The sequence below is a fragment of the Salmo salar genome, chromosome 19, assembly GCF_965601325.2.
Source record: "Salmo salar chromosome 19, fSalSal1, whole genome shotgun sequence".
NCBI lineage: Eukaryota > Metazoa > Chordata > Actinopteri > Salmoniformes > Salmonidae > Salmo > Salmo salar.
The window spans coordinates 60,456,549-60,474,376 of NC_138309.1; the positions used below are offsets into that span (position 1 = coordinate 60,456,549).

The window sequence follows — 17,828 nt, forward strand, 5'->3', positions numbered from 1 at the left end:
TTGAATGTTTTGGTACACCTTCAGGAGAGCTCTTCAATGTCTATACCCATTCAACATTGTTCACACCCCCTTAAGCCTTAGCCCCACCCATCTCTTTAAGGATTCACATATGAGGCCATGTACTAAACAACCAAAGATTTTAAAGACTAAATGCTGGTTTATACTATGAGTGTGTTTGTAAATTCAATCTGCGCTTTGGGAGTTCGTAAACTCAGAGCGTTGTCAGACTGTCTGTAAATTCAGAGCGCACACTGGACACTCTGGTTGAGGAGTAGGGTTGATCCGAGCATTCTGATCTAACAGCAGTCAAGCACCCAAGCTAAGTGTCTAACGTTGGCTAGCTTGCTAACTACTTCCAGACACAAATGAGAGAACAGCTCACTCTGACCATTTTACTCGCCCTAGCAGAGCTGGTTACGCTATTTTTATGTTATCCAGAGCGTTGGTGACTGTAACTGTGCTGCTGGCAACAATTTTAATTACGCTTTTTTGCCAACGTTTACTGACAGGTATTGATTGTTTGTAAATTTGTCCGTTATTCTGCGCTCTGAATCTGAAATTGGAGTAGATAGCCAGAGTGAATTTACCAGCTATGTCTATCGACAGTTGTCGCAGTGACATCGTGAACATTCTATTGAAATGGTTACTTGCGTAGTGGAGTCTTTTCTTTAGACATGTAGCTAGCTAGTTAGTTAAACAATGAACCATAGTCCCAACTCATAAGGTCACTACCCTGCATGAATCTGCAGGTAACTAGGTACAGTGCCTTGCGAAAGTATTCGGCCCCCTTGAACTTTTCGACCTTTTGCCACATTTCAGGCTTCAAACATAAAGATATAAAACTGTAATTTTTTGTGAAGAATCAACAACAAGTGGGACAAAATCATGAAGTGGAACGAAATTTATTGGATATTTCAAACTTTCAAAAAAATTGGGCGTGCTAAATTATTCTTGGTGGACTTCAAGTTGTAGAAACATGTCAAGGATGATCAATGGAAACAGGATGCACCTGAGGTCAATTTCGAGTCTCATAACAAAGGGTCTGAATACTTATGTAAATAAGGTATCTTTATATATATATATATATATATATATGCAAACACTTCTAAAAACCTGTTTTCGCTTTGTCGTTATGGGGTATTGTGTGTAGATTGAGGATTTATTATTGTTTTAATCTATTTTGGAATAAGGTTGTAACGTAACAAAATGTGGGAAAAGGGAAGGGGTCTGAATACTTTCCGAATGCACTGTATATACTCCACAGGAGCGGAATAAGTGGAATGGTATTAAATACATCAAACACGTTTCTGTGATATACTCCTAACCCTAAATTTGGCAATTGATACTTTCATTTCCATGCTTATTTGAGCTATCTGCACTTATTCCTCACTCATCTCTACTATATCTTGACATTTCTCATTATGTTGATGTCTTTCGTATGAAGTGTTAAACTATTTTTAATTATGTGAAAGGGTAAAAAAAAGTTTTATAATCTACCAATGGCACAGGGTTCGCACTTTCGTAAATTTCTTGTCAGATCGTAAATCACCACAGGCTTGACAGCTGCAGTTCTAAAGTGCCACACAGATACAGACCAATATTGTCACTGGGAGGTACCCGTATTTACTCAGGAAGTAAATAAACTCAGAGACCTGAAAATAGCTCTGCACCAATGCTCCCCATCCAACCTGACAGAGCTTGAGGGGATCTGCAGAGAAGAATTAGAGAAATTCCACAAATACAGGTAGCTTGTAGCGTCATACCCAAGAAGACTCGAGGCTGTATTCGTTGCCAAAGGTGCTTCCGCAAAGTACTGAGTAAAGGGTCTGAATACTTATGTAAATGTGATATTTCCATTCAATTTGTTTTATACATTTGCAAAAATTTCACTCAGGTGATGATAGCCAGCTAATTAGCTAGTACCCCTGTTAACGCTACTTTCATTAACCTGTAAGTATAAAGACTGTCTTTATTCCCTACTCCCCTAGCAAATAAAGCTTTCTGTTTCTGCTTACTTGGCTTCCAGCTATCGATACCTCGTGTCTTGCCCGACTTCCCCATCGAGTTAGCATCGTGTTCCATCCGCTTTTGTCCGTCCGAATGCACAGAACAATGGGGAGAGAAAGAAGCACAAGCCTAGCAAAGCTTTTCCTGGCAATTACAGCCATTATATGTCCCAGAATGATTCCCATCAGTTCTGTGCTACCTGCCTCTGTATGGACCAAGCTTTGGCGGCTCTCGTTAACCTCATTAGCTGTACGCATTGTGCTAGAGCAAAGTACGTGGATAGCATTGCCCAGGCCTCGTTCTTGCTCAAATCCCAGAGGAAGGTGAAGCTGTCCAGGCTTCCCCTCTGCTCGAGCTCCAGGCAAATTTGGAAGTCGCCCATCTTTCCCAGGGGGTGGACCTTTCTGACAAATCCGTAAATGAGGATGACTGCATGTCTCTTGCTGCATTAGGCAGCTCCCTCTTTGACCAGGAGTTGGATTACGCCCCTGAGGAAGAAAAAAGTTTAAGTAGGGCAGAACTCTATGGCTGACCTCCCCTTCTTCGAGGCAATCGGACGTGCTGCCACGAAACTTGATGTCGAGTATCCTATGCCTCCCCCACCTTGCAAGAATACTAGGATGGATTAATGGAGTCTCCTCTCTGGGTAATTCCACATCAGCCTGACAATGCAGACTGTGTTGTCAGCCTACCTAGACTGTGTGAAATTGTTGGAGTCTTCCTAGGCGAATCCATTTAAGTCACCTTCTCCGGTGACTGTCTACCCCCACTTGGATATGCATAGCATGGAGTCATCGGGATGTTTCAGCCCGCCTCCAGTGGAGCCTTCCCTGGCTGAGCACCTGCTTCATGCTCCTCTTCCTTTTCCCACAAGCTCACTCAATGCAATTAAAAAAAAAAAAAAAAAGTTTTTGCACTCAAATTACAAAAAGTTAGCTCGAGTTAACTGATTCTCTGATGGCACACACACACACAAGTATGTGGACACCCCTTAAAATTATTTCAGCCACACCCGTAGCTGACAGGTGTATAAAATCGAGCACTCAGTCATGCAATCTCCATAGACAAACATTGGCAGTAGAATGGCCCATACTGAAGAGCACAGTGACTTTCAATGTGGCACCGTCATAGGATCCCACCTTTCCAACAAGTCTGTTCGTAAAATTTCTGCACTGCTAGAACTGCCCTGGTCAACTGTAAGTGCTGTTATTGTGAAGTGGAGATTACTAAGAGCAACAACGGCTCAGCCGCGAAGTGGTAGGCAACACAAGCTTACAGAACGCAACCGCTGAGTGCTGAAGCGCGTAAAAATTGTCTGTCCTCGGTCGCATCACTCATTACTGAGTTCCAAACTGCCTCTGGAAGCAGTGTCAGCACAAGAACTGTTTGTTGGGAGCTTTATGAAATCGGTTTCCATGGCCGAGCAGCTGCACACAAGCCTAAGATCACCATGCACAATGCCAAGTGTCGGCTGGAGTGGTGTAAAGTTCGCCGCCATTGGACTCTGGAGCAGTGAAAACGTGTTTTCTGGAGTGATGAGTCATGCTTCACCATCTGGCAGTCAGACGGACGATTCTGGGTTTGGCGGATGCCAGGAGAACGCTACCTGTCTGAATGCATAGTGCCAACTGTAAAGTTTGGTGGAGGAGGAATAATGGTCTGGGGCTGTTTTTCATGGTTCGGGCTAGGCCCCTTAGTTCCAGTGAAGGGAAATCTTAGTGCTACAGCATACAATGACATTCTAGACAATTCTGTGCCTCAAACTTTGTGGCAAGTTTGGGGAAGGCCCTTTCCTGTTTCAGCATGATAATGCCCATGTGCACAAAGCGAGATCCATACAGAAATTTTGTTGAGATCGGCGTGGAAGAATTAATGCCATATTAATGCCCATGATTTTGGAATTCATTTTCAACGAGCAGGTGTCCACATACTTTTGTAGTATGTAATCCTTCCACAACCATAAGACTCACTAATAAATATATTATTTTATAAAACTAGTTTAACCTGCTTTTTTGCAATAATTACTGATCTGGCTTTTAAGTCTGTCTATGAAAATGCCCTTTTTGTTACAAATTTAACCAGAGCCATGCAAAATGCACATTCACTAATAATGACTAACATCTTGTAGCAGGCATTATAGAAAATGTACACAGGTCTCATAAACAATCTCTCAAGCAGAAGGATGTTGAAATCAAGTGGCCTACATTATTTCTCAGAATGAGAATGAGTTGCCAATTCCTTATATAATTGTGTATTATGCTTATTGCACATTTATAAAACACAGACTAGACAGCTTGTATAACAGTCTTTGTGGGCCTCCCGAGTGGTGCAGTGGTCTAAGGCACTGCATCAAACATTGTTGTGGCTGGCTTCTGGGTTAAGTGGGCATTGTGTCAAGAAGCAGTGCGGCTTGGTTGGGGTGTGTTTCTGAGGATGCATGACTCTCGACCTTCGCCTCTCCCGAGTCCATACGGGAGTTGCAGCGATGAGACAAGACTGTAACTACCAATTTGGATACCACGAAATTTGAGATAAAAAATAAAAATAACAGTCTGCTACCGGTACGTGGTACTGCAATGCCATGCCAAAAAAACTGAGTTTTAATTTTCTGTTTTACTAGTGTCTGTAGTTGAGGGTCTCATTAGTTGAGGGTCTCATTAGAAAAGTTAACTTCTCCTCTATTACAGCAAAATAATGTCTCTGTGTTTTGGTGGCCATATGACCGATTCTGTTAGACCAAACTTCAAATGCAAATAACGAGTTAAAATCTCTTGTCAGAGAGGAAGAAGGGATCATTCTGTGTGTGTGTGTGTGTGTGTGTGTGTGTGTGTGTGTGTGTGTGTGTGTGTGTGTGTGTGTGTGTGTGTGTGGAAGAGGAAAAGCGAGAGGTTTCACTCTCGCCAAAATCTGTCCAAAATAAGCCCAATACGTTTCTATTGGCTTATTAAGCTTGTCGCCTGCCTTCATGCCTTTGGGACAACAACTCCCATTGTTAGGGTGGATACATGAGAATCTCATCATTATATACAGGTCTCTGGAAATTGTATTGTGTGTATATTTATTTATTTTTAGGATATTACATTTGAATGAAATATATGTTTAATGCACGAATTGAATTCATGAACTTGTATTTCATGATTTGAAACTGAGATGAATATTGTATTCAATTTATACATTAAAATGTCAATTTCATATTCAAATTCTATATTTATACAGTACCAGTCAAAAGTTTGGACACACCAACTCATTCAAGGGTTTTTAATTATTTTTACTATTTTCTACATTGTAGAATAATTGTTAAGACATTAAAATTATGAAATGACACATGGAATCATGTAGTAACCAATAAAGTCTTTAAAAAATCAAAATATATTTGAGATTCTTCAAAGTAGCCACCCTTTGCCTTGATGACAGCTTTGCACAGGAAAAGAAGACCCAGAGTTACCTCTGCTGCAGAGGATAAGTTCATTACAGTTACCAGCCTCAGAAATTGCAGCCCAAAAAAATGCTTCACAGAGTTTAAGTGACAGACACATCTCAACATCAACTGTTCAGAGGAGACTGCATGAATCAGGCCTTCATGGTTGAATTGCTGCAAAGAAACAACTACTAAAGGACATCAATGAGAAGAAGAGACTTGCTTGGGCCAAGAAACACAAGCAATGGACATTAGACCTGTGGAAATGTGTCCTTTGGTCTGATGAGTCCACATTTTTGGTTCCAACCGCCATGTCTTTGTGAGATGCAGAGTAGGTGAAGCATGATCTCCATATGTGTGGTTCCAACCGTGAAGCATGGAGGAGGAGATGTGATGGTGTTGGGGTGCTTTGCTGGTGACCATGTCAGTGATTTATTTAGAATTCAAAGCACACTTAACCAGCATGGCTACCACAGCACTCTGCAGCAATACGCCATCCCATTTGTTTTGGGTTATGTGGGACTATCATTTGTTTTTCAACAGGACAATGACCCAACACGTCTCCAGGCTGTGCAAGAGCTATTTGACCAAGAAGGAGAGTGATGGAGTGCTGCATCACATGACCTGGCCTCCACAATTACCTGAACTCAACCCAATTTGGGATGAGTTGGGCCGCAGAGTGAAGGAAAAGCAGCCAACAAGTGCTCAGCATATGTGGGAACTCCTTCAAGACTGTTGGAAAAGCATTCCAGGTGAAGCTGGTTGAGAGAATGCCAAGAGTGTGCAAAGCTGTCAAGGCTTTTGTTACTACATGATTTCATATGTGTTATTTCATAGTTTTGATGGCTTCACTATTATTTTACAATGTCAAAAATAGTCAAAAATAAAGTAAACCCCTTGAATGAGTAGGTATGTCCAAACCTTGGACCGGTACTGTATATTCAGTTTCAATATGGTAGATATTGCATTTATTGTCTGTGTATCAAGTTTACAAATCATAATTTCAGGTGATTCAAAGTTTCACATATTCAACTTCTCAGATGCATTCAGATTCAGTTTTCAACATCCTGATACTTTGCCAGCCAGGAAAGGTAGAGGAGAACGGATATAATCAAATGCTTTCTGTGGTAAACAGAAGCTTCTGGCGGTTTCTGAAGCCAATGTGGCATGAAGCTATTATTTTATTCAACCTTATATATACAGGTTTTTCTCATTTGAGATAAAATCTATTTTTAAGAGGGACCTGGTCCAAGAGCAGCAGGGCGAACAAAGTTTTAGACAAAACAACTTACATACATTGAACAAAATTATAGACACACATACAATACAACAATTACATATTATGTAAAAAATAATAATAATAATTGAAAAATTGAAACACGTCATAAATAAAATAAAACAGCGGTCCTAAAGACAATTAATTTCCCAGCGGTGTCCCCCTTGTGTGGCCTTAATGCACCCTAAAAAAATCCATGCCTTTTGCGGTTAAAGTGGTCGTTGATCAGAACGTTTAGCTAAAAATGATAAACTATTAGGCTATTTTTTTCATATTAGCGCAGCAATGCGCACATGACCGTAGACTAAGTGCGAATGTTACAAAATGCAATCAATTAGCGGGGAAAACGCCATTCTCCAAACGGACCGCAAATGAAATTATGCATTTAATGTTTTATTATAAAGATGCATTTTTATGATAAAATTATCTTCCCCAAACTTGAAACTCGCGCACAACCTATGTATGCCAGTTAGGCTCTACACCGGTTGTAAAGTACTCCATTTTAAGAAGTTATTTGGCCACTTTAGTTGTGATACAAACCGTATCAACATATAGGCCTATGGGCTAGGCAACATGAGGTGTGTTACTATGATTTGAAAAAGTTGTAAATAGATAAATATACTAGGCCTAGTCTATAGAAAGCTGATGGGATCCTGCTCTTTTTAGAAGAGGACAACTTTTTTTCTCACGCAATTGCATAGCCTATAGAAATGTTGCGCAACATGAGCTGATGGGCTCTCATGAAGTGTTTGATTAGATTTTCGAAAACATTTGCATTGACGTCAGAGTGATTAGACGGACAATAGAGTGCTGAGTACCAGGCAGTTAGCACGTTTGGTAGGCTACTAATGACCATGAGCAGCAGCATCAGAACTTAGAGAAGCCTAGTTAGCGTGACTAAACGGTCAGGTGGAATTTGACTGCGGTCATGACTTGTGACTGCCGGTGTGGCGGTACTAAGGTCACCATAACAGCCCTAGGTATGATTGAATAAGGCTTCAGCGAATGACACGCAGAATGGCGTGTCCCAAAGTCAGATGTCTCCTTCAGACAACGGGTTACAAACTGTAACCCATAGTTACATATCTCACTGCTGGATATAATGCATTCCTATGGGATTTTACCTGGTGATGTGTACAGGACCGTTTTCCTGTCACATTTCTTAAAAATGTAAAACCGTACATAAAATCATATGTATTATTGTAATCAGCAGACTTCAGGAAACACTTATACAATTTTTAGACTGTTTTACATGTATAATATTGGAACTAGGCATGAAAACATTACAAAAAAACAGTAAATCGTGGCACCTTTTCTATTTCAAAGTAATTTTTTTACTGAAATTTTAAGAATGCATATATTGCACATTTGAAACCATCATTGGGCTGTAGGTACTTATTATTTATGGAGATGCGCCATATGACTCCTGTCCAATATGGAAATATAGATGTGTATTTATGGAGATGCGCCATATGACTCCTGTCCAATATGGAAAAACAATGTGTACGCTTCAATGGGGCATAAGTCTGTGAGTTGTGATTCTGGATGGCCAGATGGCTAGTAACAATGACAAGAAACTGCCATGTGGGGAATCATAAGTGGCTCGTTTCAGCTACAGTGCCTTCAGAAAGTATTCACACCCCTTGACTTTTTCCACATTTTGTTGTATTACAGCCTTAATTTAAAATGGATTCAATTTCGATTTTTTTTTTGTCACTGGCCTACATGCAATACCCCATAATGTCAAAGTGAAATTCCGTTTTTCTTATTTTTACAAATTAATAAAAAATGAAAAGCTGAAATGTCTTGAGTCAATAATTATTCAACCCCTTTGTTATGGCAAGGCTAAATAATAGTGTATAATGTGATTTTTTTTAAAAGGACTAACACCCCACAAATACAATTATCTGTAAGGACCCTCAGTCGAGCAGTGAATTTCAAACACAGTTTCAACCACAAAGACCAGGGAGTTTTTCCAATGGCTCGCAAAGAAGGGCACCTATTGGTAAAAAGAAAAGCAGACATTGAATATCCCTTTGAGCATGGGGAAGTTTACAATTACATTTCGGATGGTGTATCAATCAATCACTAGAAAGTCACAGGCGTCCTTCCTAACTCAGTTGCCAGAGAGGAAGGAAACCACTCTGGGATTTCACCATGAGGCCAATGGTGACTAAAACAGTTACAGAGTTGGATGGCTGTGATGGGAGAAAGCTGAGGCTGGATCAACAACATTGTAGTTACTCCACAATACTAATCTACAGTGGCAAGAAAAAATATGTGAACCCTTTGGAATTACTTGGATTTCTGCATAAAATGTAATCTGATCTTCATCTAAGTCACAACAATAGACAAACACAGTCTGCTTAAACTAATAACACACAAATTATTGTATTTTTGTTGTCTGTATTGAATACATAATTTAAACAATCACAGTGTAGGTTGGAAAAAGTATGTGAACCCCTAGGCTAATGACTTCTCCAAAAACGAATTGGAGTCAGATAACCTGGAGTCCAATCAATGAGACGAGATTGGAGATGTTGGTTAGAGCTGCCTTGCCCTATAAATAACACTCACAAAATTTGAGTTTGCTATTCACAAGAAGCATTGCCTGATGTGAACCATGCCTCGAACAAAAGAGATCTCAGAAGACGTAAGATTAAGAATTGTTGACTTGCATATAGCAGGAAAGGGTTACAAAAGTATCTCTAAAAGCGTTGATGTTCATCAGTCCACGGTAAGACAAATTGTCTATAAATGGAGAAAGTTCAGCACTGTTGCTACTCTCCCTAGGAGTGGCCGTAAGGGAAAGATGACTGCAAGAATAGAGCGCAGAATGCCCAATGAGGTTAAGAAGAATCCTAGAGTGTCAGCTAAAGACTTACAGAAATCTCTGGAACATGTTAACATCTCTGACGAGTTCACGATATGTAAAACACTAAACAAGAATGTTGTTCGTGGGAGGACACCACGGAATAAGCCACTGCTGTACAAAAAAAAATTGCTGCACGTCTGAAGTTCACAAAAGTGCACCTGGATTTTCCACAGCGCTACTGGCAAAATATTCTGTGGACAGATGAAACTACAGTTGAGTTCTTTGCAAGGAACACACAACACTATGTGTGGAGAAAAAAAGGCACAGCACACCAACATCAAAAACTTATCCCACTGTAAAGTATGGTGGAGGGAGCATCATGGTTTAGGGCTGCTTTGCTGCCTCAGGATCTGGACAACTTGCTATCATCGACGGAAAAACGAATTCCCAAGTTTATCAAGATATTTTGCAGGAGAATGTAAGGCTGTCTGCCAATTGAAGCTCAACAGAAGTTGGGTGACGCAACAGGACAACGACCCAAAACACAGAAGTAAATCAACAACAGAACGGCTTCAACAGAAGAAAATACGCCTTCTGGAGTGGCCCAGTCAGAGTCCTGACCTCAACCCAATTTAAGATGCTGTGGCATGACCTCAAGAGAACAGATCATACCAGACATCCCAAGAATATTGCTGAACTGAATCAGTTTTGTAAAGAGGAATGGTCCAAAATTCTTCCTGACCGTTGTGCAGGTCTGATCCGAAACTACAGAAAACGTTTGGTTGAGGTTATTGCTGCCAAAGGAGGGTCAACCCGTTATTAAATCCAAGGGTTCACATACTTTTCCCACCCTGCATTGTGAATGTTTACACGGTGTGTTCAATAAAGACATGAAAACGTATAATTGTTTGTGTCTTATTAGTTTAAACAGACTGTTTGTCTATTGTTCTGACTTAAAATTTGATCTGATCTTAATCTATGACCAATTATATGCAGAAATCCAGGTAATTCCAAAGGGTTCACATACTTTTTCTTGCCACTGTAATTGACAGAGTGAAAAGAAGGAAGCTTGTACTGAATAAAAAACATGCATCCTGTTTGCAACAAGGCACTAAGCCATCCCTGTGGCTCAGTTGGTAGAGCATGGTGTTTGCAACGCCAGCATGGTGTGTGCAACGCCAGGGTTGTGGGTTCAGTTCCCACAGGGGGCCAGTACAATTGTTGTTTTTTTTAAAAAATGCATTAAGTGAAATGTATGTATTCACTACTGTAAGTCGCTCTGGATAAGAGCGTCTGCTAAATGACAAAAAATAAATAAAGAATAACAAAGCAATTCACTTTTTGTTCTGAATACAAAGTGTTATGTTTGGGGAAAATCCAACACATTACTGAGTACCACTCTCCATATTTTGAAGCATAGTGGTAGCTGCATCATGTTATGGCTATTCTTGTAATCATTAGACTACTGAGCCCTAAGGCACTGCATCTCAGTGCAAGAGGCGTCACTACAGTCCCTGGTTCAAATCCAGGCTGTTTAACATCCGGCCGTGATTGAGAGTCCCATAGGGTGGCGCACAATTGGCCCAGCGTTGTCCGTGTTTGTCCGGGTTAGGCCGTCATTGTAAATAAGAATTTGTTTTTAACTGACTTGCCTAGTTAAATAAATAAAAAAGGGACTGGGGAGTTTTTCAGGATTTAAAAAAACTAATGGCTAAGCACAGTCAAAATCCTAGAGAAAAACCTGGTTCGGTCTGCTTTCCACCAGACACTGGGAGATGAATTCACCTTTCAGCAGAACAATAACCTAAAACACAACACCAAATCTACACTGGAGTTGCTTACCAAGAAGACAGTTGTTGTTTCTGAGTGGCCGAGTTACACTTTTGACATAAATCTACTTGAAAATCTATGGCAAGACCTGAAAATGGTTGTCTTGCAACCAATTTGACAGAGCTTGAAGAATTTTGAAAAGAATAATGGTCAAATGTTGCACAATCCAGGTGTGGAAAGCTCTTAGAGACGTACCCAGAAAGACTCACAGCTGTAAACGCTGCCAAAGGTGCTTCTACAAAGTGTTGACTCAGGGGTGTGAATATTTATGTATATTAGATATTTCTGTATTTCATTTTCAATAAATGAACAACAATTTCTAAAAACATGTTTTCACTTTGTCATTATGGGCTATTGTGTGTAGATGGGTGAGGGGGGGGGGGGGGAATATATTTAATACATTTTGATTTCAGGCTGTAACACAACAAAATGTGAAGTAGTGGAGTAAGTCAGGGGGTATGAATACTTTCTGAAGGCACTGTAGTTTAATCTTGTTCATGATACCATGTCTTGTTTTTAGGTGTTGACTGATTTCATGTCAATGCTAAGGTGACTAAAATTCACTAACTAGCTAACCTGTTAAGATGTATTTGATAGACAACAAATGCTCGTTGTGCAAATGTATTTATGTTTTCAATAAACATTGGAGACTAAATATTGTTTACATGTTGTCAACATTCTAAGCCAACCCTATCTGTTTTGCCCCGTAGTTGTGCATGCGTCGGTTCTGTTGCTAAACAATCAACCCGTCTATGGAGCTGGTTTGCAGCCATTTTGGAAATGGCTGCTAGGGAGGAATGGACAAAATCTGTGATGGGACTATAGCCAAAAATACTTATTTAGACATGCCCTAGCTGTGTGAAATTTGGTGCCTCTATCACAAAAGCCAATTTCCCCCCTCCCCCTTTAGTCAGGAGTACTTTTTGGTTACCCGAAGATTATGATCACTCGCCCAGAAAATGTTGCTGTTTACATACAGCAATGCCACTTGTCTGTCTTTTACTTGAAAATACAGCATTTGTTGTGCAATTTGGTTGTTTTCAGTAAAAAATTATGATAATAATTGCCCCATGGGGCAACCACAGATCAGGCTCAACTGGCCTGACTACTCAGCCAATTTGAATTTATACTTTACCATACCTATTTCTTTGTCCTTGCAGAGGTGTGAGTAGTGTGGTGCGCAGGTGTGTGCACAAACACACAGGGCAGGAGTTGGCAGTGAAGATTATAGAGATCACAGCTGAGAAGATGACCGCACAGCAGCTGGAAGAGGTGAAGAGCTCCACACTGAAGGAGATCCAGGTTCTCAACATGGTCAAAGGACACTCCTCTATCAGTGAGTTTGTACTACCATCACCAATGTACCGAAGGGCATTAAAATAGCTTACTCATGTCTCTTGAAATGCAATATGCTAATGATAAACTTTTATTTATCTTTCTCCAAGTCACTCTCATTGATTCCTATGAGTCAACAACCTTCATATTTTTGGTATTTGACCTGTAAGTATGCATTTATATAGCCTAATTTATTATTAAATGTGTGACTGTGTTTTGTGATACGTTTTAACTATCCTGTCTTTTCGTAGTCTTCGCCTACTCAAGAGTTTTCTATCGTTATTGTTCCTTTTGCAGCATGAGGAGTGGAGAGCTTTTCGACTACCTGACAGAGAAGGTCACTCTCAGTGAGAAGGAAACTAGGTGAGTGTCTAGGTTTTGGTCTGTTATAACCCAAGCCAGAAATGCACTCCAGATCTTCTCAATTCTCTCTCTCTCTCTCTCAGGTGTATGATGCGATGTCTTCTGGAAGCTGTCCAGTACCTCCATTCCCTCAACATAGTTCACCGGGACCTGAAACCTGAAAACATTCTGCTGGATGACCAGGGACACATCAAACTCTCTGACTTTGGCTTCTCTGTCCAGCTTCAGCCAGGCAAGAATCTGAGAGGTGAGAGGGAAGAATGAAATGAACTCGCTGTATTTTGGATTTACACTCTCATCAACAAAATAAAAAGTTGAAGACATAATCCATTAATTGCTCACATAGCTCAAATGTGTAATTGCTTTCTTTGTTCTCTCCAAACGACTAGAGCTTTGTGGGACGCCAGGTTATTTGGCACCTGAAATCCTGAAATGCTCCATGGATGAGACGCATCAGGGATATGGGAAGGAAGTTGACCTGTAAGTCTTAAAATGATCACTATCAGTAATCAGATAGTCCTAAGAACATTTTGTTATTTATAATATAAGAGCACCAAACTATTTTATGAATCAGTGAAGATTCTGTTCCTGAAAGTGCATCTGGTTTTCTGTGTGTTAGCTGGGCGTGTGGGGTGATTCTGTTCACCCTGCTGGCTGGCTCTCCACCCTTCTGGCACCGCAAACAGCTGCTGATGCTCAGAATGATCATGGAGGGCCGTTACCAGTTCAGCTCCCCAGAGTGGGATGACAGGTCTGACACCGTCAAAGATCTGGTGAGACCTCATCCTGTCTCTAGTTCCTATCTATGACTCATGGACTGATTTGTATATTTCAAGGTCGATTTTAATACCATGTCATCAAAGAATATGTTGAATATGAACATTGATACACTTTCTCCGACTGGCATTGTTTTAGGACTTCTCTCTTGTTCTCTCTTTCACAACTGTTAGATTACCAGGTTGCTGGTGGTGGACCCAATTGTCCGTCTCAACGCTGAACAAGCCCTGGCTCATTCCTTCTTTAGGCAATACCAAAGGGACGAGGTGCGTCACTTCAGTCCCCGGAAGACATTCAGGGTAAGTTTCGATGTATTTTGTGTTATTTGGCTCCAGTGACCGTAAAATGAACCGCTGAGACAGAATTAGATTTCTGTCGCATCCAATTGGATTCGTGCTTTGACTGGAAGATGGGGGCTCTTCTGGGATGTTGTGAAGTATTAATGTGTGTGTGTTTTAATACACATCCCTTTCCCTGTTCCTGTAGGTACTGATCCTGAGTGTGCTGGCCTGTATCCGCATGTATTGTCGCTACCGCAGAGCCAGGCCACTGACGCGGGAGGTCCTGGCCAGAGACCCCTACTCCTTGAAGGGAGTGCGCAAACTAATCGACGGCTGCGCCTTCAGGATCTATGGACACTGGGTTAAGAAAGGGGAGCAGCAAAACAGGGCTGCCCTCTTCCAGAATACGGCTAAAATAATGCTTCTTGGTTTAGAGGACTTTGAAACTTAAAAAGGTCATACTTGTTCTAATAACTGCCTTAGCTTTATGTAGTTTAACAGGTTTGACATTTTGGTGTGCATATTTTGTCCTTGTGAATGCTATGTCTCGTTACATAGGATGATGAATTCATGATCCAGTGACATGTTAGCCTTAATGCGAATAATGGCTCATTATTATTTATGGTTAAGTGGATTTGAGATCGATGTGGATCCAGAGATGAGAATTTTATGTTAATTCTAGGGTCCAAGCGAATGCTTTTTGAGAGTACTCAAATCAGCTGGCAATGGTTTTAGGAAGCAAAAGTGACAAAGCCACTTTAATGCACTATATTGTGTACATAGGGCAAAAAAGGTGAACATATATCCATACCGATGGTGCAGTTAATGCTTGAAAAAGTTACTTTTTTTATTGCTATGACATTCTCTATTGAGTTGACATAACATTATTTTTTCATTGTTTACTTCTATTTGCTACCTAAACCTGTATTTTAGCAATCATGTATTCTTACTGAATCTAAAATAACATAGCGGAAAGTTAGTGATTGCAGAAGAAACATTAAACATTCCAAATATAGTTTTCGAATTTCCACTGATAGTTTGAGTTAAGGGTATAGGAAATGACGAAATAACTGTTACCCCAGTCAGATTAGTTTCCTTTCTGTGTTTAGTGCAATACGACAATTATTGTAACCAATAGCATTCCTTTTCAGTCCATTTAGAGATTTACTCAAGTGTTCCTTTGCCTGAATTAAAATGGCATTCCTCAATAAGTGGTGTACAATAATTGTACAACTGTGAAAGACCAATGTTTTATTGATAATAAAAGTAACCTATTTACTTTGTCATATTTGTGTGTTGATTTTGTGTTAAAAGAGTTAACAAAAGCATGGTTACGCAATCAACCTCTTTACTGACAGACACCCACCCACAAATAACCTAGATCTCAAATTTGACTAACGTGTTTTAGTGCAAAAGAACAGAATGAAATGCATAGATAAAAATCAGGCTTTGATGTTTACTTTTTGCCTTGGAGATTGGTCTCCAGTGATGTCAGAGCGCTATTTAGCCGATCTGCACTTTCCTTCAATCGTTGCTCTAGTTGCCTTGACATATGTATCATCTCCTCTCTCATTTCCTGTTGTATTATCGTCCTCAACTCTGACTTGGGCGATGGATCTAATAGAGAAGAGACACACTTTACAAACAGGAAATTTCACAAGTTGCAACTGAAGTGTCCATATTTAGAACCAGGCGTGTTACAACACAATTTCTCTAGTCTATACGGGTGTCTTGCATGAGCAACCTTGTAATACCTGTATTAGCCACCTCTGGCCCTGTGTTCATTGCTTCAATGGGCTGCTCCCCTTCTGCAGTCTCTGGCTTGTTTTCCTTACAGTATCCATCTGGTGCACGCAGATAAAACATGAATTCATACTGTTCCCCTGATCACATGGGTGCGGTGGATATTTCAGAGCTTGCGCAATAACACTGACCTGATGATACTGCGTCAGGCTCAGTGACAGGGTCTTCATCTGGCATGCCAGAGTAGGAAAAAGACAGATCCAATCTAACCTAAGAGACAAGGAGCAAAACACTAACTTCAAGTCACAGTTTATCAATGTGTGTGTTATTTAGAAAAATATATGCCTCCCAGATATCTAATGTGTGGAGATTACCTGAGGGGTGAATATGTACTTGTACAGATTGTAATGTCTAAAATAGGTGTTAAGGAGATACTTCAAGATCTGGGTCACTTCCTCAGAGCTGAACAGGCTGATACTGAAGGGAGGTCTCTGTGGCAGGTAGAAAACATTAGAATAATGGTGAAATTTAAGAGTTTGTCCATGAAAATGTCCAAAACACAAGACTGAATTACAATCCATACATTGGTGAGATTGTGAAGTAAATAGAACATGTGGGAATAAACAGTATTGCCTCTTCGGATACACAAACTCACCCTGACAGAGTGACAGAGCAGAAGTTCACTGCAGTATGCATAGCAATGGCCCATGTTGTTGAGTGGAGTTTCTGAACAAAGAAATGCAATGTTATTAACATTGCAGAGTCAATGCTGCTGACATAAAATTGTCTTCCTCTTACTAAAACAGCACAAGACCAAACTATGAGCAGTAACCCATTACCAGTGTTAGCCTGATGCATGCTCTTGACGATGGAGAGGAGGACAGACGTCTGCTCCCTGTTGAAGTTGCTCTCTCTACAGAACAGCACTGTGTGGACATAGAGCTCCAGCAGGACTCCCCTCCTCGGCTCAGGAATGTTTACTCCCAGCACACAGCATAGAGTTCTGAGTAAAAAGTAACCAGTTAACCACAATGTCAGGGATTTTGTGTGTGTGTGTGTGGCCACAAACAAGGATAGAGACCTCTCTAGCTCTGGTATGTCCTTGGTGTTTTCAATTTCCTCCATGTTACTGTAACTTACATCTGCCCTGTGAACACACATAAATAGAGGATTTCAATCCAAGTGTAAGCCTATAACGTTAGTTTGCAGAAAAATCTTGAATACGGCTGTATGTGCCCCCCTACCATAGCAAGACTTTGGGGTTCAGGGGGTCAGGTTCCTATAAAAGAAAGTACTCAATTAATTAAAATGTATCTACAATATAGCAATGAAATAAAAATGCCCCCAATTGAATAGCAATGAATTCGGGGCATACAGCTACATTAACAGTTAGCTAGCTTGCTACTGTACCTAGAAAGCTAAATGTCCAAGCTCTTTCAGGTGACAGCTAGCTAGCTAGCAAAGCTAACATTAGTTGGTCAGACACTCTCTTACCTTTCTTTTCCCAGCCAATTTCATTTCTCCGGTTAAATATAACTGCAATTAGCTAAATTGTAGATGAATGAATCGATTTGAAACCAATTTGCATCAGCAAAGAAACGCTAGATGACACTTTTTTGTTTACTCGAACGTGTCCTAGCAACAGCGTTTTTTTATTTTTCTGGTGGCGCACCAACAGTAAAGATTTCCCAATGCATTGCGCGCACGGTATAATGAGCCCCCTTATAATACATTCAAGCACAAAAGCTTTGAAATAAATACTTTTCGCTGCATCTGTGCTGTATCAATTTGTTTGACAATTCGTTTCTCAATTATAAAATGTAATTTGTTTGAAGTCTCATAGAAATAGAAGACCAATAGCCTACAGGGATGTCTTTGCTTCATTATAGCAAATTAATAATAGGCTACAATCAATTAATATGCCTACTTTTCGTGCAGATGTATGTGAAATAAATAATATATCAAATGCATGACACATTATAA

The 17,828-nt window shown here is 40.3% G+C and overlaps 2 protein-coding genes across 4 annotated transcripts in view; one reads left to right on the top strand and one right to left on the bottom strand.

Annotated features, from left to right (window-relative positions):
• Positions 1-15,388, top strand: part of phkg2 (phosphorylase kinase, gamma 2 (testis)) — a 23,159-nt gene extending 7,771 nt beyond the window's left edge. For 2 of the 3 annotated variants that reach the window (XM_014158491.3, XM_014158494.3), the window contains exons 3-10: positions 12,507-12,682; positions 12,792-12,846; positions 12,979-13,044; positions 13,128-13,291; positions 13,434-13,524; positions 13,664-13,817; positions 13,995-14,120; positions 14,308-15,388. In XM_014158491.3, the coding sequence (XP_014013966.1) occupies positions 12,507-12,682; positions 12,792-12,846; positions 12,979-13,044; positions 13,128-13,291; positions 13,434-13,524; positions 13,664-13,817; positions 13,995-14,120; positions 14,308-14,553 (1,078 nt within the window). In that variant the 3' untranslated portion in view covers positions 14,554-15,388. 3 annotated transcript variants of the gene reach the window in all.
• Positions 15,339-17,533, bottom strand: cfap119 (cilia and flagella associated protein 119). The gene is made up of 9 exons (XM_014158948.3): positions 17,340-17,533; positions 17,090-17,124; positions 16,927-16,992; positions 16,685-16,848; positions 16,501-16,571; positions 16,220-16,336; positions 16,037-16,115; positions 15,857-15,946; positions 15,339-15,719 (listed from the first exon to the last, which is right to left on the bottom strand). The coding sequence occupies exons 1-9, from the start codon at positions 17,361-17,363 to the stop codon at positions 15,559-15,561; spliced, it is 807 nt and encodes a 268-aa protein (XP_014014423.1). The 5' UTR covers positions 17,364-17,533; the 3' UTR covers positions 15,339-15,558.
• Positions 17,534-17,828: the final 295 nt, after the last annotated feature.